Raw genomic sequence first — 22,530 nt, forward strand, 5'->3', positions numbered from 1 at the left:
TTTGAGACTGAATTAAATGTAGTTTTATTCTAAGATATTATGATTTCTGATGTTTAGGCCTACATCCACCTTTTTTCATACACACTATTTCAACCCAGATTTGGCTACTGTATGTACAAATTTTAACACAAATGTAACCCAACCATTGAGTTTGACCATATTTTACTCAAATTTAGCTTGAAATAAGCCAGCATTTTTTGTTGTGTGCTTTTGAAGTCATTTGTGTTTGCAGGAAATGTTGGTTATTTGCTGCTACCTTTAGGACCTTGAGGAGAGAGAGTCCAGTTCTCACAGTAACTGGATCTGGGGGGAGGTTCTCACAGACAACGACAACCATTCTAATACTCCTTTCTCAACTTCCAGAAGTTTCTTTTCCCATCTATAAAGTCTACGTGAAGGATTTGGTGGTGGGCACGTCGGCATATCCGAGAGGTTGTAGAGAGGTTTTTCAGGAGCTCTGAGAGGTGAGTAACAGATGCCATTTATACAGTAGCTGTGAAAACAAATGGACATTGTTGAATTAATGCAGCACGGGAAAAATGCAAAGAATGTGCAGCATGCCAAAGCAGAATCCTTCATTGGGAATGTTTCGTTCTGAGTACTTTCTAACTAGTTTAACTTTAATGTCCCATAAGCAAATGCAGCTTTGGATATCAGTTCATAAATGAATTTTGACTGTTTAACTGTCTCAGGCTTGCCTAAAGGCATAATAAAAGTCATTCAATGAAAGGCTGTGATTTAATGCAGTTTGCATTCCTGAAGGCTACATTTTAAGCCATTCAATGGGATTAGGGTGGAGTGGATCTGCAGGATCTCTGAGGTCTGATGTTCCCACACTACTGTTGAGCTTCCTGCCATCCTGGCAGTGCTGATTGGATAACGGTTATCCAGCGTAAAATGACTCGAGATCCCAGAAATCTGCATGTGTGGCTGTTATAACCCTTTTTTAAGAAAAGATCTGTGCATCTTGAGTATATGCCAATTTCTTTGCTATTGAACTTTGAAAACCTTTAACCTTTTTTAGGGAACTTTTATTAAGTAAGGAGGCATTAAATTGATCAAGAGATAAAAATACTATTTGAAAAGAATGGTGTTCTAGCAAACTTTCTATTCATGAAACTGTCGTGGAAGGCTTTTGTAACAACATTTTATAAAGGATAATTCATAATAAAAATAATTTTTTAAAAGCATATCAGCATGTAATGCTTACTGAAGCATCATGTTACAATAAAAAAATGCTATAAATGATACACAATCAAAATTATTAGCCCTCCTGTGAAATTTAATAACTAATTTCTACTGTTTTAACAATATTTCCCAAATGTTGTTTATTTAAGAGTTTTTTTTCAACACATTTTTGAACATAACAGTTTTAATAGCTAACTTATTTTGTCTTTGCCATGATTACAGCACACATTTGACTAATTTAACTATAGTTATCAAGGGGATTAATAGTATTGTTCTTTACATTTAAATTAAAAAAAAAAACAAGAAATAAGACTTTCCCTGGAAGAAAATATATGATAGGAAATACTGTGAAGGTGTCATTGGTCCAATTAAACCTCACTTGGAAAATATATAAAAAAAGGAATTAAAATTTCACAGGAGAGCTAATCGTTTTCAACTGTATAATTTAAAATATATAAAAATATTAAAAAGTAAAAATATTAAGTAATTTTACTGTTTTCGCTCTATTTTTGATCAAATAAACATCATCTAACTATGGTGGGCAAAAGAAGCATTCAAAAACTTTAACAGCAATGGAAACTGTTAAAACCACAGTTAAGACTTCTCATTCATATGACAGTGTAGTGTATGTTTCAACTGTGCACGTGGCAGTTATGTAATTCTTCTGCCTTGTATATCTGCTGGACCTTCTTTAGCACAGCAGGCCTGTCATTAAAAGTCAGTGGAGATTTCAAATTACAGCTTTAATTGATCTTGGCTCTTCTCAGAGATCTGTGGTCAGAGCACAGTCTACAGCTCTACACAGAGAAAACCATCACTTACTTACTGCATTTCTATAATAAATTGCACAGGGTAAAATTAGATTATTGGGGGAAAATAAAATAAAGTAATAATGTCAAACTGGCTACAAGTACTTTTAAATAAAATGAATATAAATATATTTAAATCAACCTAAAACTGTATTTAGAACAGAAAAATGAATGACAAATAACAAAACTTGATACAAGTGATGTGTGTGAAACACAATAGTCAGGATCTGGAAGTTCAAAATTCTATTCATTTTCAAGTTTAAGATCAAATTGATCACACTACCCATGATGTTGTGCAAAAAATCCAGCAAACAGAGAGCCTCCGAGAGGAAAACACTGCAAAATAGATCTTTATATTGGTCCATATATTACATTTTTGTACTGAGATGTCACGTTTTGCTAAACCTGATGCATACGCTTACATTTCCGTATGAAGCTGCAAGTTCAATTCGGAGGTAACAATCAACATTTATTTCAATAATACAAACGTTTTATTAGTATTATTAGTAAATATTATAGTTTTTCCTACTTCAAATTACAAGTATAATTTTTGTCGCATTGTATTTTTATTGCATTATATTCCTATTGCAATATAATTGCATTTTATACAGGTCTGCCACATTAGCATGTGCATGAATGGAAGTCTATGGGGCAAAAAGTGCAGTGTGACCACAGCTTTTTGGCCTGTTTCCACTGAGAGGTACAGTTTGATACAGTACAGTTACACATTTTTTTTTTGCTGTAAATGTGGAAAGCACAAGAGGTGCTGTTTCCTTTCTCTATTTGCAGGTCAACACATCCATAGAGCTATCTATTTCTAATGACGTTGATCACAATTGTCTGGTGTACAGCACGTCTACCAAGTAACAACGTGTCCTAACAACATACGAAGCGACAAGATTCCAGTGACAAGCAATTTGTCTGTCTGCACCAAACACGATGCGACGTGACCGAAACATTTAAATACCGATTTATACCTATTTGACCTCTTTTACATTATTAATAGGCTACTGAGGGACTGATGTTGTCACAGTTCTTACTTTCATTTTCAAACCGTCTGCTAGTTACTTTATTTTCAACATCTGAGGTAAACTACCTGCTGCTGCTTTTAGTAGTATGGCAATAAATGTCACAAAATGGTATTTAAGCTCACATTGGGGGCATTTAACACTGAATAAAGCCCATAATCAGTACCTGAGGTGATCATTGTCATAGTAGTAGATGCTGTTGTTCTGCCGTGACATCGCGGAAATAGTAAGATGTTCTAAAATAGAAATTTTCTGCATGAATGTTGCAGATGGTTTCGACAAAAACTCCTTTTAACATAAAGGGCAAGCCTGATCAGCGTGATCCGTATTAAATCATACTGTACTGAACCGTAGTGCTCAGTGGAAATAGGGCATTACAATGGTTTACAATGATTTACTTACACTTTATTAAAATTCTTATTGGAATTTAACTTTTAAACCTCACTGATTAGTTCTCTGCCACCTTTGCAGGCTGTAAACTTACCTCTAAAATCATGTTGGCGTCAAACGTGCTTCTCCTGTGCCTACTGGCCACTGTGAGCGCAAACAAGACCCTGAGCAGCATTGCAACCACGCTAGCCGACAACAGCGCCACACTGGCCTTCAACCTGTATCAAAACATGGCGAAAGATAAGGACATCGAGAACATCCTGATTTCCCCAGTGGTAGTGGCCTCATCGCTGGGTCTGGTGGCTCTTGGAGGAAAATCCAACACTGCTTCTCAGGTCAAAACCGTCTTGAGCGCCGCTTCAGTGAAGGATGAGCAACTCCATTCTGGGCTTTCGGAGCTCCTCACCGAGGTCAGCAACCCAAAGGCACGAAACGTCACCTGGAAGATCAGCAACCGCTTCTACGGGCCCAGTTCTGTTAGCTTCGTTGATGACTTTCTGAAAAGCAGCAAGAAGCATTACAATTACGACCACTCCAAAATTAACTTCCGCGACAAACGCAGTGCGGTGAAAGCCATCAACGACTGGGCATCGAAGTCCACCGATGGAAAGCTGCCGGAGGTGACCAAAGATGTGGAGAAGACAGATGGAGCCATGATCATCAATGCCATGTTTTATAAACGTAAGTGTTGATTAAAGTTTGAGTGAAAGGCAGTTGGTAGATTCGTTAGAAACTAAAACGTGTCTCTGTTTTCTCTCCAGCACACTGGAATGAGCAGTTCCATCATAAGATGGTGGACAATCGTGGTTTCTTAGTACACCGGTCATTTACCGTCTCCGTACCCATGATGCACCGCACAGGTGAGCACTAATTAAAAAGAGTAGATCATCCTGAAACAAAAAAAATCATTTGTAGCTTAGTGGTGAAGGGGGCCAAATCACATACATATGCAATACACTGAAAATCCAACCGGGTTCGATTGTTATCACTCGATTGAATCGGTGTTATCAGTGTTTATCATCAGATAAATTTGGCCAGTAGGGGCCTTCTGCGCCAACTGGTAGTCTCAGAAGGCTGATATCATCCATCCACATGGTTAATCAGCTACACCAATAGAGAAGACTCCGAATCCAGATCTGTTTTTACATTACTGTGATGGTTTGGTTTAGGGTTGGGGTAGACGTTAATAAAACACAAATAATGGAAAATTTAATAAATAATATAGATAATTCTCGTTAACTTCTGGCCGCAGCCTTATGTGATCTATAGCTGATTAACCATGTGGATGGATAATAACAGCCTTCTGAGCATAGCAGTAGGCGCAGAAGGCCTTTACTGGCCCATATCTATCAGCTGATAACCACTGATAAAGCCCATTCATTTGAGTAATAACGTTCAAATCGGCTGGAAAATCAGGAAATTCTAAATCAGGGTTTCTGCACGTTTCACAAAGCTAAATTTAAGATTTTTTTATACCCTTTGAAGACTATTATGAATGAAATTTCTTTTACAGGTACTTATACAAGACTAAATGCTACATGTATTTTTTCTAATTGGCCGGTTGGTCCAGCGAAAAAGATTTTATGTGGCCCATTTAAAAAAATCTTAATAGTTATTCCTTAGCCACGTATTTTAAATAACGTGTCAGGTACAAAAACATTATTTAACATAACTTCTTTAAAAAAACACTTTAAAAATTATAATAATCTAAATGTCTGTCCAAGTCAGTGTCCTTACCATTTATGGTCTATAAATACACAGATAATTTTTAAACAAATGTTATTGCAAGGAAGATAATTAAACTACAGTATATTGGTAAATGTAAAGTTATAAACAGAGTTTTGTTCAAATCTTTTCTGAGATGTATTTGTTGGTGATTGGATGGGGGTTGGCCCGATTGGTTAGCTTAACATGGACATAGGAAAATTAAGACCTGTTTAAAATTAAGACCTACAAGACAATATTTGAGTGAAATTAAGAATTTTTAAGGTCTAAAATGTTGTTTTTACGACATTTTAAGAGTTTTTAAGATGCCGTGGACACCCTGTAAATAGAATAAATGCAATTTAAATACCTGAATGATTTACTTATTCACTTTTTCAACTGATAAACTGAAGTGAAATGTTGAACATTTCTGTAAGGGATTACGAGCCTCTCGATTTAAGGAAAAAAACGGTTTACATTTACAGTTAGTAAAAAACTTTAGTATTCTATTAGGGAAGACAAACTCATGCACTACATGATGAAGTGTATACTTTAAGTGCATTGTGTAGAAGAGAGTAGTTTTTGTTGCAACAAAAATATTTAGGATTCCCACGGTTTCAAGACCAGCAGATTCAAGGACTTTTAAAAGCTTCACTAGTTTTAAATCAAGCACTTTTGTAATTCACTGTACTTAACATTTCACTTACACTTAATATTTACATTGAAAATGAAATGAAAATGTTCAAAAAATGACCATTTTAAATAGTCAAGCTGAAAGAACTTCAATAAAATGTACTTAATTCAATATTGGTGATATTCAAATGCGGTTTCTGAAATATTGATAAAATATGCTTTGTTTGTCAGAGTTATTGTAAAAGATTTAAATTTAGGATTTTTAATTGAAGCATTTCTCATTTTTTTCTTTTGACAACTGAGTAGAGGTTAGAGTATAAAACCATAAATAAATAATTTTAAATGTAATTCAAGCACTTTTAAGGACCTTTGTTTGTTTTTAAGTACTTTCCAGAGAGGGGTCTGGATGCAGACCTGGTGCAGTGCAATCTGGGCTGCATCCAATGCTTTTTAATGGGCTCACCTAACCCCACCCCTAACAGTGACATCACTTGCTCCATTTGAGTGCATTGTGTCTGACATTGCATTGCTGAGTGATGCAGTCTCTGCTGGCATCATAAAGGCTGCATCCAGATACTGTTGACTTTCCAGGCCTTGAATCCATATGTCTGACATTCAAGTACTTTCAAGAAGCGTGGGAACCCTGAAAAAGTCAAATAAAAATATAAGTTTGTTCAAAATAACAAACTGCAGCATCTGCTTGTTTGTTTTTTGTTATCAGGCTTAGAAAAATTCATATTAAGATTCGTCTGTCTTCCTAATATAAACGTATTAGTTAACTGTATCAAAAAATTCCATATTGGTGTATCCTTATTTTAAAATGTCTGTTAATATCTTAGCAAAATGTTACCCTCACTTCACAATACAGTGAACATCACACCTGTTGTGTTTACTTCCAGGCATTTATGGCTTCCTTGATGACACAACCAACAAACTTTTAGTCTTGGAAATGCCGCTGGCTCATAAGATGTCATCTTTAGTCCTTATCATGCCATACCACGTAGAATCACTGGAAAGAGTGGAGAAACTGCTGACACGTCAACAACTGAACACCTGGGTCAGTGCAATGGAACAGAAAGCAGTAGCAATCTCTCTGCCAAAGGTCAGCATGGAGGTCAGCCACAACCTGCAGGTACGAACCAATTTAAGTAAACATTAGTTAACCTCATCTGTGAATTCAGTTGCTGATATAGCCTCACTTTTCCTTACAGAAACATCTCGCTGAGCTGGGTCTGACTGAAGCTGTGGATAAGGCCAAGGCTGATCTGTCCAACATCTCAGGGAAGAAAGACCTCTATTTGTCCAATGTTTTCCATGCCTCAGCCATGGAGTGGGACACAGAGGGAAATCCGCCTGATACTAGCATCTTTGGTACAGACCAGCTGAAAAATCCCAAACTCTTCTACGCCGACCATCCTTTTGTCTTCCTGGTGAAAGACAACAAGACAAACTCTATTCTTTTCATGGGCAGGCTGATCCGGCCGAAGGGTGATAAAATGAGGGATGAATTGTAGCGTGTTAATTTAAATGCGAGTGTAAGTGGAAGTGTGTGCAGACTTGTGGATGTGTGTAAATGGTACACCTTAGTTTGTTCCATCTGTGGACCACTTTGTACTATCTCTTAATCTTTAAACTAGTGCTGTCAAACAGTTAATCACACCCAAAATACACGTTTGTATTTAGATTATGGTTGTGTACTCATTACATATATATATATATATATATATATATATACATATATATATATATATATATATATATATATATATATATATATATATATATATATACGTATATACATACATACAAACACAAGAAATACAAAACTAAAACATTTACATATATATTTATATAATTTGTATTAGATATAAATATTATAAATAAATACATATATAAAAGAACATGTAAATACATAAAATAATAAATAAAATAAATAATTACATTAACTATATATATATATATATATATATATATATATATATATATATATATATATATATATATATATATATATATATATATATATATATACATACATACATACACACACACAAAATAAATATATTATGTAAATACAAGGTTTTATTTTGGATACGATTAATCGTGATTAATATTTTGACAGCACTACTTTAAACCCAAAGTATGTTTTGTTTTACTTGTATGGAAGGCCGTCAGGGCCAAAAAGTTTGAAATCTTCAAATGTGTGTCCCCACAAACGTCACCTCACAATTTCGCAATGTTTCCCAAGTTTGCTTTTTTATATATAATTCTTTTGAAGGAATTTTTTACCTTAAGTGAATAGGACAGAGGATAGGATAAAATGGATGCAGGAATGTGTGGGGAGCAGAGAGAGAGGAACAGGATCGGTTAAAGACCAATCAAACTCGGGTCACCGTGACCACCTCAGTGCTAAATGTTGACACACTTAACCACTAGGCTATTGGTGCCGACTCAAGTATACTTCTTTTTACAGATTTTACAGGTATAAATATTGAATATGGAGGGGTAACGGGAGCCCAAACTTTAAAGACAATACATTAATTTTTATTGCAAGAACGTGCACAGTTTGACCATGTATAGGCATACATTTAAACATGTTTAGTTTTGTATTTGTAAAACTAAACAGTATGAGCATATTAAGTCTGTAGTTTTTGCGAAATATGGAAGGCCATTGGGGACAAAAATCTTTATACGTGTGAAACTGATGTGACCTTGCAATTTCACTACGTTTTTCAAGCTTCAAGGCTATCAAAGTCAAAAGTTTTAAGATGATACATTAACAAATTTATTGTGTAATCATGCACGGTTTGACTATGTAAAAGCAAACATTTTTACATGCTTATTTAGTAGGCATAAGCATGAATAGTATGATTTTATGACCCAATTTAAACAAGTAAGCAGCATTTATAAAATATGGAAGGTCAATGAAGTCAAAATCTTAAGACAATACATTACATTTTATTGTTTGAACGAGCAGTGTGACTACGTAAAAGCAGATTTTAACATGTATATTATACATAAGTGCATGTCAAATTTGATTGTGTGAACATGCACAATTTGATCATGTCAAAACAGCAGATTTGAATATGTTTATTAAGTATGCATAGATTTGCACAGTTTGACCATGCTAAGTATTTTTATGCAACATGCATGCTATGACTGCTAAGATGCCAACTTTGTTTCTTTAGTACGCAGACACAGATAGTTTGATAGCGATGAGGAATCAATGTTTATTGAAAGGCCAGTATATAATTACAATATTTTTGTGTGTCTTGTATACATTTATCCCAATGAACCACTATGCCTGATGCAAAAACAGTTTTAAATACAGCAATTTCATTAGTTGTTGTGCTTGTTTGCTCATTAAAATTATTAAACGTGTCACAATTAAATTTCATGCATTTCACTTAAAAACTTTTTGGCCCTAATTGCTTTCCATACTGTGCTGATCACAAAATTCCCATCACATGAGTTAAAACTAAGTATACTTTGGGATTAACATTGATAATTGATTTTAGATGCCTCATAATGCTTTCTTATGTCACAGACAATTCCAGTGTACTTGACAGCATCATAATTTCACACCTGAATGGGTTCCTGAGAAGTGCAGCATGCTTATATTAAGTATGATCTCCATGAAATGTCTTAAATCCACACAAAAGCATTTATTTTTTGCTCAGGGTTTCTCTTTTTATTTGCGTTTCAATGGCTAGCTTGCATAAGTCACTATGTCAGGTGTTTGATTTCTGAAAAAGTCTGTTTTTTTTACAAAGTGCCTGCGAGTTCAACAAAGCATGCTGAAACATTCCTACGCACATTTGCGTCTGCACTGAATACTGTGTCTGCACTATAGACAGTAGTGATATGAGCTCATGTCTGTACCATGTTAAAGCTTGTATTCACATTGTACCAAAACACGGTTGCCTGAAATGTTGGATTGTTCCTTGATTTTACAATAAAATCAGCATCACTGAGGATGTGTTTGTGTAAATTTGCTTTACTTCTTTTATGGTCAAAGGTTTGTAGTTATATTTTGAGCTTGCATACTACCACACTACATATACTACACTGTAATAAATGCTGGATTTCCCACAATTGATTTGTGTTGGGACAACAAGAAGGAATTAAGTTACCTTATTAGTTTTTACAAATTGAAGTGGATTGAACATGTAACAATTAAGTTGTCCCCCTAAAACCTCAAGAATTGTGTTGTCTCAGCTCATTTTAAATAAGTCTTGTTTGAACAAACAGCAAACATTTTTTGTGTGTGTGTGTATGAAAGTATGCAGCATGTATAACGTGCTCCTTATGCAGTATAGCTTGATAAAAAGAATATCCAAGCAGAATAGTGCTTTTAGACAACCTGGCAGATCCATGTAAATGTGATAATTTTAAAACATCCATCTATGGCCAATCATTTTAAAAATGCAAACAAAGACTGGAAAAAATTTAAATATCCCTAAAACACATTTGCTACTAGAAATAAAATAATTATGAACTGAAATTAAGCATGCAAAAGTATACATACTAAAATTAAATTAATAAACAATATATAGACGTGCAAAAAAAGAATGTAAAATTAATATTATAAATATATAAATATATATATATATATATATATATATATATATATATATATATATATATATATATATATATATATATATATATATATATATATATATATATATATATATATATATTCAAAAACAAATTGCCATTAATCGCATCCAAAAAAAATGTAACCCTTTTGTGCTGTTGTTTTCATCCACTCTGAGGTGATTTTGAGTCTTGATTTGGCCACAACTTTTTCTTTGTTTCAGCTAGCAGAATATTTTTTGGTAATCATATTTTGACAAAATGCTTTGATTTAAAAAAAAAAAAAAACTAAACCATACACTCTGGGCAAATTTACTACCATTTTGTTATGTTCGAGATGAAAACATCCACTGAATTAAACTGCTGTAAAATGCATCAGATTAATTTTTACTTTTTTTTTTTTTGCATAAATCTGTTAATCAAGCTCAGTTCTGATCAAAACTGCTAAATTGTTTAGAAAATTACAGGATTTAATTGCCAAATTCATAAATGATGTCACTGATTTGGTGAGAAAAAACATATGAAATGATGCATTTTCAATATAAAAAGTAATTGTGGATTGGATTTTTTTTACCTTTTATCAAAAAAGTATTGGACATGTGAAACAACATTGCCTATGATGCATTGTTTTTGATTGATTTTCATTTTTACTAAGTAATTTACAGTTTGTAGCTGTTTTTCCATTGACTTATTTTATAACCACATTTTTTTATTACAAAACCATGACACCACATAATCATGCATTTTTGAAAAAAAAAAGCTTAGTTAGCTTTTGGATTTTATATGGAGTATAACAGCAAATAAAAGTATGTGTATGTGTGTCTGAGTGTGTGAATGTGACCTTTGTACACTTACCTTGATGTGTCTGAGAAAATCTAAATATGCATCTCAGCTCTCAGAACTACATGGAGTAAATAAAATCCAAGACTGTGTATTTACACACCATCAAATGTGGTTATAATGGAAGTCAATGGGGCAAAAACAGCCACCTAGAGTAAATTAGGAAGAAAAAAATGACAATCTAACAATGCATCAAAGCCAATGTTGTTACTAATCGTTCACATGTCCAAGACTGTGATAAAAGGTTAAAAAAACTCCACAATTACTATTTATATTGAAAATACATCATTTTGTGTGATTTTCATTAAATCAGTGACATCGTTTCTGAGTTTGGCAATTAAAGCGTTAAAAACCTGTAATTTTCTAAACAATTTAGTAGCTTTGATCAGAACTGAGGTTGATTAACAGATTTATGCTAAATATTTTGGATGCGAGTAATCTTTGCCAAGCACTAATATTTTTTAAAAACAAGAAATATAAAAATCTAATAAATTGTTTTTTCTATTTATATACAAATAATTACTTATATGTAATAATGCTACTAGAACACTGCTGATGAATGAAAAGCAAGTAAACAGCTATTTTTAACATAATTTTAAATGTTTATTTTCATTTTAAACAAGCTGCCAATGTTTAATGTTGCCAAATGTGTCACTTTGTAACATACTATTACTAAAAAATGATTTTAAAAAAATGGAATTGCATTGCAAATATATCAAATGTGTCCAATATTAAATAATGGAAATTAGGAAATAAAATATATTTTTGTGGATTTTTGCATGAATTAGGGTGAATTCAGGTTATTTGGGACACTTTTTCCCATTGTGATGACCAAGGAAAAGTCCCAGTTGGCCTGAATTCACCCTATTTCTTTGGGGTGATTCAAAACTGACTGACTAAATGTGTAGAAATGTTGCCGTGCAATACTCTAGTGACATCTAGTGGTGATTTACTGAACAAAAAGCATCAATGCTTACTGATATCAACCTGCAAATCTGCAAAAATCAATGTTATCAAGAATGATAATGATAATCTGTAAGGTAGGTTAGAAAGCGAATCTGCTTCTTTTTACATTACAAAACAAAGTTACTTAACGAGTCTTTGGCGAGACGGGTTAGTCAAAAGAAACAGGTTTGTCTGTATTTTACAGGTGTAAACTCTGTTATCTGATCAGATGAGAAAGTGTTCAATGTGTAAATCAGGATGTTTCACCTTCAACCCATAAAAAATAATAGGAGTCATGCATATACAACAGAATTGATTGGGGTAAAAAATTAAGGCACAATTTAAAATAAATATGTAATATACTGAAGAAAAAAAACGTTATCTAATTATAATAGCAAACATTTTCCATTTGATATATTTTATTAATGAATTATGATTAATAAAAATGTTTATAAATGATACAAAATAAAATGTAATGAATGAAATGTGAAATAAATCACATATTTTTTTTCAGATACAGGCGTATTAGTTACTATTACAATTATTAGTTGGTTTCTTATTTTCAGAGAATTTAGCAACATGTTAACTTGAAAATAAACTGGAATAGGAATATACAATACTTAATGTGAACTACTGATCATTTAAACTTAAACAATATTAATGTAAAACAAATCCTAGAATTATGGCAAAATCATTTTTTAAAACCTTTTTTCATCTTTCTTCAGCAAAACGCTCATTTCTTAGTGAAGTTAATTGTATATTAATTCATTTATTAATACTTTAACTGTCATTAATAAGGCATTATCACAAATTTTAAGATTAAATGTTCAATAGTTTATGAATATTATAACATAAAGCTATGATAAAGTTAAACTTACAATGTACTTGCACTATTAATATCTAATTTATTATATAGGGGACACTGTGGTTCAGTAACAGCAAGAAGGTCGCTGGTTCGAGTTGAATAAATTAATGTATATATCCATGTGTGTGTGCCTTGTATTCCTCAAGTTGTATAGCAATACCAGTAAATTTTAACCTTTTGGGGACATTTTTACTTACTTATTTTTTAGTCCCCACATGGAAAACGGCTCATAAATCAAACAGAACTATTTAAAAAATGTAAAAATGAAGACTATTTCCTGTGAGGTTTGAGTTAAAGAGTAGGGGATGTAAAGGATACAGTTTGTACATCCAGTAACTATAAAAATCATTAAGTATATGTAAGTTTCCATAAGGATAGCCGTAAGTCTTTGTGTGTATATACTGTATAAGCATATTTTCTCTCTTCACCTGCTTTAGCATAATTTTCGATACTATTTCAGTCTGGTTTATGAACATTAAAATATGAATATATTATAACATATAATGACAATGTATTTATGTTTACATTATTTAATTTAATATATAAAGTAGGCCTATATATCCATGCGTGTGTGCCTTGTATTCCTCAGGTTGTTTACCAGTCAATTTTGACCTTGTGGGGACATTTTTCTTTACTTAATTTTTGGTCCCCATATGAAAAACGGCTCATAAATCAGACAGGACTATTTAGAATTGGGTTTAAGGGTGGGAGATACAAAAAACACAGTTTGTACAGTATTAAAATCATTAAGTATATGTAAAGTTTACATAAAGCTAGCTGTAGGTTTGTGTGTGTGTGTGTGTGTGTGTGTGTGTGTGTGTGTGTTATTATGTAAGCATGTTTTCTCTCTTCACCTCCTCTGGGAAGATGATAATTTTCGACACTGTTAGTTTGGTTTATGTTTAACATTTTAATAACATTTAAATATTAATATATCATACAATGTATTTATGTTTACATCATATTACACACTATCTTATCAAAGTTCACCACTTGTCGCTATATTAAGTTCCAGAAGTCTATTGTTTGCCGTTCAACTGTTATCGCACGTAGGCCCGTTCAGATTGGACGGAGCGCTGAATCCGTTACCGTTAAAACAGCTCCTCCCTCCGCCCGTCCGACCTCTCCGATCACCGTCATCATGGCTCCGGCGGCGGACAGGCCGGGCTACTGGGGAACACCGACTTCCACTCTCGACTGGTGCGAGGAGAATTATTTGGTCTCTTATTACATCGCAGAATTCTGTAAGTACGTTTTTGCGGTGGGCTTATGTGTTTTCGGGACTCGCGGTTTACTATCGCGTAAACACGGATGTTCCAACCTTCGCTAGGAGTACTGTTGAATCCTACTATGGGAGGGCGTCTTGTTAATATTCATGAGGCGTGACTTGCTATTTGTTGGTTGCGGCGCAGCGTCAGCGTGACCTAGTTAATATACAGGAGGCAGTTGTTTTCCGGTGGAGGGAACGGCAACATTGCGTAATTAATATTAAGAAGGCAACGCGACGTCAGCGTAACCTTATTATAATTCGTTCGTAGTTGCCATAGTAGGATTAGCAGCCGAGGCCAGCGTCCCTCTCTGTACGTGTTGAGCCATCTATTATATCTGTAAAGCTCAATAATAAGCAGGAAAATAACACGAATGACTGAGAAAGTAATGAATGAATCCCTTTGTGTGGCAATATTTAGGCAGGAGCTCGTGCTGACATCAAGCGGAATCAAGAATATGAACCATGATTTTCAGCACGCTTATGGTTTTAATATTCAATGTTATGATTTGCTTAAATAATACATTGGCTATGGGGAGGCCATGTGGTCTCAATTTGTTTGCAGTGATTTGAATTAGACAATCATCCTGTTAACTATAAACTGTAACTAAATATGTATGACCGAGTTATTAGTGCAATTTAACAAACAACTTGTACTTAATAGTAGGCTGATTAAACGTTTTTGGCCACTGCTAAAAGAAAAATAACCACATATAAACTAGCCTAATGTGTGTTTAACCTTAGCAGGTTAAGTTGGTTTTGTAGCCTGACCAATTGAAAAAGGGCTGATGAACATTGTTGGGAAAAGGGGAAAATAAGCTAAATAATCACATTATAATCTCAATATTAAATAAAGTCCTTGGAGATATGATAAAAAACAATCTTAAAACAGTAAACAAACAGTCTTATAAAGCGAAAAGACTAGACAATTCACTTTTTTTTAGCATGGGTGCTTTGTTTATATCATAATATAGGAATAAACCATATTCCACACAGTATGTATGTAAATGTGTTACCCTCGTTACACATTAAAAAAACAGTGATATCTACAGAATACTTCAGGTGAATAAACATATGAGAAGCAATAACAACCAGATTCTGTTGATTGCTATATTAAGACGTTCTGCTTGACTGGTGAATGTATACCATGAAAGTGTGGAAGGTCACAGTGTGTGCTGTAGCCATTATTTGGTGGTGTTGTTTGCTGAAGTAGGCTTCAGGTCACTTTGATAAGTTGGTCAAAGGGCACAGACTGACAGTTAATGCATTTGCACGTTATTACTAATAAAGCTTGTGCTCCCTGTAGTTTTCGAAGGCCTTTTAAAGTCCCTTATTAAGCTTTTTGAATATTACATATCTGTCAATGTAGCTGTGTGTTCATGTAAAAGTCATGTAACATTTTAAAGATCAAAGTGTATCAAAAAATGATCAATCTGAGCTGCCTGAAAGAGTCGTCAGCAATTCCAGTCTTATTTTCTGCACAAAATTAGTTAGGTTTTAAAGTAATTTGTCATTGTCTATGGCTACCCATTAATGACTACTTTGAATCTTAAACAGGTTTGTGCTTTCGAAATGTCAAGACGACTGTGTTTTCTGTGCTGATTTGCATTTAAATCTATATGGTAATCATTACTGTTTATTTAGAAGTGGACTTCTGGTTTCGTATGTAATCAGTTGACCAACACAAAAAAAGTAGGCCACTGAAACTAGGCATGTGATGAAAACAGTTTTCAAGGTATACCGCGCTTTGGAAAAGTCAAGGTTTAATAACCACCCAAATTTTCTGCTTACCATTCCCAAGGTATGTTTACATTTTTTAATATAATTTTTTTTTTTTTTTTCAGGACAACAGTATCTCCAGCAGAAAAGATATCCAAAGATAATGTTTTAAATTGTAAAGAAAACAAATGAAGACAGTAGAAGTTAATGATTCTTTTTAATTATTTAACCTGACATGTTTACTGCGCCAAAATATTTTAAATATTTCTCAAAATGAATTATATTGTGGTCAAAGGGGAAAAAGTTTTATTTTTTTTACCCAGACATTTTTAACATTATTTTAGAGCAGTTAATACAGTACTGTGAAACTGTTAAACCGGTTATCATACCGTCAGAGTCTTATACCGGTCAATGCCCATTCACCTTATTCTTCGCCAACAAGCAGGCGCAGCCATTTGAATCTTTTTGGCTCAAGACTTCCGGTCTCATTCACTTCCATTCATTTTTAGACATTAAAAACTGATCGTTTTGCTGTTTGATGTTGCAAACTGATATTTTCTTATTATATTATTCTACTTGGTCTGTATAATCATCCAAACATTTGTTTGTAGAGCAAGTAGTTTGACGTTTTCTGCCGTTTATTATTCCTCGTCATTTCTCCCATAGGCGACTGAATCGGAAGTTCTAAAACATTCGCAAAACTAGCGCACTTCAGCATTGAAGAATAAGGTCAATAGCAGACCTAATTCAGACTAATTCATAACCTTTAAAATAGGGTCTGTCAATTCATATTATGTTCGATCCTTCAAGTCATGGTGTCACACAATACATTGTCAATGGTTATACTTTTTTCATAATACATATGAATGCAATAATATACGTCAATACAAGGGTGCAGACAGAAACTTCTTGAGAAAGTTGCTAACTTGAAAGATTTTTTTAGCTTTTTGAATTTTTTTATTTTTGAAGAGTTTTATATTTCATTCATATTTATGTATTCATATAAACATTTGCCTTGGCCTGAAGTAGTAAATAATGTCAGAAATATGATCACATATTGAGTGAAAATAAAATGCAATGTATAAAAGCAACAGTGCTTTACATGTGGTAAATATACACAACTTGATAAAAGACTTGTTGTCGACCCCAATTGTAAGATCTACAAATATTAACTTGACTTCTAGTTTTTCTGATGAATCATCGGTTGAGCTGCATCACGATCATCACAAATACTGCAGAAGACCTATTGGAACCCGCATGGACCTAAGATTCCCACAGAAATCAGCCTCCACATCAAAGTTTCTGAAAGCAAAGAAGGTCAAGGTGCTCCAGGATTGGCCAGCCCAGTCACCAGATATGAACATTATTAAGCATGTCTGGGGTAAGATGAAGGAGGAGGCACTGAAGATGAATCCAAAGAATCTAGATGAACTCTGGGAGTCCTGCAGGAACGCTTTCTTTGCCATTCCAGAAGACTTTATTAATAAGTGATTTGAGTCCTTGCAGAGATGTATGGATGCAGTCCTCCAAGCTCATGATGGAGTCATACACAATATTAACTCTTTTTCCACTGCAGCATGACTTTATATTCTATACTGCACATTATTTCTGTTAAGTGACAAGACTTTTGTCTAAGCAAAGTCAGACCTTACTGTCCTAATTAAATAAGTAAAATCAAGGCATGATCATATTTTAGTTTGGGAATATAAGCAACATTTAGAAGCCTGTGCCTTTCATATAAGCCACTTCTGATACCAAATGATCAACAAGAAGTCGAGTTATTATTTGTTGTTCCTAGAACTTGGATAGGTGACAAGACTTTGGTCAGGTAGTGTATATAAACAAGTAATTGAATAAATGTACAGTACTATACTGAATTTGTGATATATATATTGTTTTCAGAATATGATCATTTATATCATATCGCTCAACACTACTTCAACATATCACAATATGGACAGTTTAAGAAAGAAATAACTATTTTAGTATTATGTTATAACATGAATTAGTCAAATACAGGGCCAGACGGAATCTGCAGACGTTTTTTGCTATTTCTGGTGAAAATTTTGGTAAAAATCTGCGGAATTATTTTGGGAGTATCATAACTAAAACCTTTCGTTCATTCATTCATTTTCTTGTCGGCTTAGTTCCTTTATTAATCCGGGGTCGCCACAGCGGAATGAACCTACACACACACACACACACACACACACACACACACACACACACACACACACACACACACACACACACACACACACACACACTACGGACAATTTAGCCTACCCAATTCACCTGTACTGCATGTCTTTGGACTGTGGGGGAAACCGGAGCACCCGGAGGAAACCCACCCGAAGGCAGGGAGAACTTGCAAACTCCACACAGAAACACCAACTGAGCCGAGGTTCGAACCAGCGACCCAGTGACCTTCTTGCTGTGAGGCGACAGCACTACCTACTGCGCCACTGCCTCGCCCTATAACTAAAACCTTAATTAGGGAATTAAAAATAAATACCTTTTTAACTTTTATTTAATGTTTAAATTGCAAATCTAATTAGATTCACTTTATTTGGTAAACAAAGCAAGTCTCTCATATAATATATATACTAACAGACAGAAAATATTACTTTACAAACTGCATTGTACATAAATCAGATGAAAATTTTCATATTAGTCAATAATATTACTGTAATTAAATAAAAAAAAAAAACTGAATAAATTTAGATTTACACACATTTACTCAAGCAAATAAATGTAATTAATGATGGGCTAATAATCGGCAGAATTCTGCGCCCGCAGATTCCATGTGAGCCAGGTCATATATCTCAATCAGCAGTTAACATAGATCCATTAGGAATTTTAGTGCTGGTAAGATTATTGGGTCTTTAGTGTCCAGTGAAGGAATGTGCTATGTTTGGTATGATGAGCCATATATGCAAACAGTGAAACAATAGGCCTGTACACAGTATGTTAGGGCTTTCTAAAATAGGTTTAGTTTTCTTGGACTCAGCAAACAGGCACAATAGCAGTCTGACAGCTGCTGCTGGTGCTAAGAGGCCAGTTTGGATGAAGTTCACTCAACTACTGTTCGCATCAATTCAAGTGGAAGTTTGCTGCAGGTTATGTTGTTATCACGGTACACGCTCGCATTTTCGAGGTGAAAACATCTCAACTTTTTTCTATTAAAATGTGAATACGCAAGGCACATAAGCAGCTCGCAAAAATCTCATTGCTAATAGAATACTGCTTTAAAAACACATTAAACAACGTGTTCAGTGTGATCGGGCTTTAAATAATAGTACATAACCAAACGAGTAAGCAAGCAAGCAGCAGTTTGTCTTCTTATAACATTGAGAGTTGTTGCTGGAAAATATTGTACAAAACCAACAATTGTTGAATTATATTCATTTAGGGCGAGGCAGTGGTGCAGTAGGTAGTGCTGTCGCCTCACAGCAAGAAGGTCGCTGGTTCGAACCTCAGCTCAGTTGGCGTTTCTGTGTGGAGTTTGCATGTTCTCCCTGCCTTCAAGTGGGTTTCCGGTTTCCACCACAGTCCAAAGACATGTGGTACAGGTGAATTGTGTAGGCTAAATTGTCCATAGTGTATGAGTGTGTGTGTGACTGAGTGTGGATGTTTCCCAGAGATGGGTTGTGGCTGGAAGGGCATCCGCTGCATAAAAATTTGCTGGATAAGTTGGCAGTTCATTCTGCTGTGGCGACCCCGGATTAATAAAGGGACTAAGCTGACAAGAAAATGAATGAATGAATATTCATTCATTCATTTTCCTTCAGCTTAGTCCCTTTATTCATCAGCGGAATGAACCGCCAATTATTCCAGCATATGTTTTACGCAGCAGATGCCCTTTCACTCGCAACACAGTACTAGGAAACATCCATACACTCCTTGACACACATACACTACGGACAATTTAGCCTATTTATTTCACCTATATATAGCGCATGTCTTTGGACTGTGGGGGAAACCGGAGGCGCTGTCACCTCACAGCAAGAAGGTCGCTGGTTCGAGTCCCAGCCGGGCCAGTTGGCATTGTGGAGTTTGCATGTTCTCCCCATTTTGGCTCCGGTTGCTCTGGTTTCCCTAACAGTCCAAACACATGCATTATATGTGAATTAAATCAACTAAATTGTCCAAAAGGGCATCGTAAAACATGCTGGAATAGTTGTCGGTTCATTCTGCTGTGGCGACCCCTGACATTGAAACTAAGCTAAAGGAAAATAAATGAATGAATAATTTTTGGGTGAACGAACCCTTTCATATGTTCATTCATTAACATGAAACCATTGCTTTTTGTCTCTCTGCAGGGAATACTGTCAGTAACCTGATAATGATCCTACCTCCCATTTATGGAGCCATTCAGACGTGTAGAGATGGTTTGGAAGTACGCTATGTGTGGTCGTTTTTAGGACTTGCTGGTATGAACGGATTCATTTATATACTTATCATAGAAACCACTGTATTTTTTCTCAGTCTTACTAAATTTCCTAAGCAAATAGAGATGTAATGAACTGTTTTGTTGGTCCAGCTGTAGGGATTGGCTCATGGAGCTTCCACATGACACTACAGTATGAAATGCAGGTAAGCTTGACTTTTCTTTAGCGAATTAGAGGATTTGCTTTATGTAATGGTACAGCGCATGACACAAAGCAGTGGCAATAAATCACATGTGACCCATAAATGTTGTCTGGATTGTCTTTTGTGTTTAGTTACTGGATGAGCTGCCGATGATCTACAGCTGCTGCGTCTTTGTTTACTGTCTGTAAGTTGACCTTTTTTTATTACACTTGCATCGTTTGACACTGTTTACTTGACCTTAATAATAATCAGATGCTGCATTTGATAGATACGATGTTTTGAACTATTAATCTTTTGGACTTCTTTATGCTAACTCATGTTTATAAGTTTGGGGTCAGAAAGAAGCATTTTTAATAAGCTGAATATATGGATTGTCATGATATCTATTTTTTTTCTGTACGATATATTGCACCAGAATATAATGCGATAAACAATACTATTGTCATTTTAAGAGCATTTTATAGCCCTCATTATATAATGGCAGAATGACAATATAATAGCATCATAATATTTTATTCTTTAAAATATTTACTTTAATTATAGTCATTTTAATAATTTAATAATGAGGCACTGGAATCAGAATGTAAAAATTCATATCCTAAATAAATAATAATAAATGTTAACAGCAAATTGCATGGTAAAAAGTAACAGAGGCTGCGCTATTTGCTACCAGATCTATTTTCAGTTGTCAGACACCCACATGAATATATATTATAGCAATGAATAGTAAATACTACTGTGTTTTTTAACCATAGTGACACTGACTCCTCCAATAGAGATAGAGAGAGATGTTGGACAATCAGCTAAATGTTGCTAGAATGGGTGTTTATGTATGGGCGATATATATTGCATCAACAAAATTATTGAGTCCGTGTGTTGTGCGATAAGTCGTCATATTGATTATTGTGAAAGGCCTACTGAATATAAATACATATCCTTTAAAGAAATCTTACCTAAAATATATATATTTGCGTGATGTTTTTTACGTGTGACTGATCTGAATGAGTGTTTTACGATTTTTACAGATACGAGTGCTTCAAGCAAGAGCGTGCCGTTAACTATTTCTCAATTATACTTTTGCTGACCTTCAGTATTATTGTTAGTGTGGTAAGTATTTTTTTTACATTAACAAAAACATATAGAGCGTTTTGAGGGACTTAAACAATAACAGTGGCCCTAACATACTTTCTGTTTTACATTTTTAACTTCCATTGCTTCCGAGAATCCAAAACGGTCTACATATTGATAAATAATGCCATGATAGCTGTTATAACGTTTATATTGAAAGTTCCTCTTGCTATAGTTATACAATAGTTTGACAACAAGCGGGAAATGTTCGTAGGCCAATGACATCACCACATCGAAATGGGCTATATTTATATACTGTAAAGAAAGCCTAAAAGTCAGAGATATTTTTAATATTTAAATTAAAATAATTAACATAAAATGGTTATTATTATTATTATTTGAAAAAAAATATTCTCGCCTAATTACCCATTAATCATTATTATTATTCATTAATTTTCCTTTGGCTTAGCCCTTTTATTCATCAGGGGTCGCCACAGCGGAATGAACCGCCAACTTATCCAACATATGTTTTACACAGCGGATGCCCTTCCAGCTACAACCCAGTACCGGGAAACATTCATACACACTCATTCGCACACATACACTACAGCCAATTTAGTTTATTTAATTCACCTATGGTGCATGTCTTGCAACTTGCCCAGCTGGGACTCGAACCAGCAATCTTCTTGCTGTGAGGCGACATTGCTAACCACTGAGTCACCTAATAATAATAATGATTTATTAAGCCTTTTCAAAAGCAGCAGCTACAATTTACATACAAATGCTCAAAAAAATTACCTGGCATGACAAAAATGACCTAAAATACTGAACAGTGTAACTTAGTATAAATATATGGATGATTATTAAAATATTGTACAAGAC

The 22,530-nt window shown here is 34.4% G+C and overlaps 2 protein-coding genes and 1 long non-coding RNA gene across 6 annotated transcripts in view; 2 read left to right on the plus strand and 1 right to left on the minus strand.

The window, feature by feature from the left end:
- LOC103911775 (uncharacterized) lies at positions 1-14,326 on the minus strand. Of its 2 annotated transcripts, none has more exons than XR_012386500.1 (6): positions 14,091-14,326; positions 6,962-7,179; positions 6,633-6,878; positions 4,713-6,395; positions 3,510-4,519; positions 1-493 (listed from the first exon to the last, which is right to left on the minus strand). It is a non-coding gene; the product is annotated as an uncharacterized lncRNA (long non-coding RNA). The 2 variants fall into 2 exon arrangements; XR_012386501.1 differs by having other exon boundaries at positions 6,609-6,878.
- serpinh1a (serpin peptidase inhibitor, clade H (heat shock protein 47), member 1a) lies at positions 326-9,729 on the plus strand. The gene is given in 5 exon segments (NM_001110374.2): positions 326-464; positions 3,497-4,096; positions 4,177-4,275; positions 6,652-6,884; positions 6,964-9,729. Coding segments are annotated over 4 exon segments (1,212 nt in total). The 5' UTR covers positions 326-464; positions 3,497-3,519; the 3' UTR covers positions 7,267-9,729.
- acer3 (alkaline ceramidase 3) overlaps positions 14,124-22,530 on the plus strand; it is a 20,799-nt gene continuing 12,392 nt past the window's right edge. Inside the window, exons 1-5 of one of the 3 annotated variants that reach the window (XM_073914025.1) lie at positions 14,124-14,245; positions 20,310-20,420; positions 20,531-20,583; positions 20,712-20,764; positions 21,606-21,687. In XM_073914025.1, the coding sequence (XP_073770126.1) occupies positions 14,143-14,245; positions 20,310-20,420; positions 20,531-20,583; positions 20,712-20,764; positions 21,606-21,687 (402 nt within the window). In that variant the 5' untranslated portion in view covers positions 14,124-14,142. 3 annotated transcript variants of the gene reach the window in all.

Source organism: Danio rerio, chromosome 10 (assembly GCF_049306965.1).
Source record: "Danio rerio strain Tuebingen ecotype United States chromosome 10, GRCz12tu, whole genome shotgun sequence".
Classification (NCBI taxonomy): Eukaryota; Metazoa; Chordata; class Actinopteri; order Cypriniformes; family Danionidae; genus Danio; species Danio rerio.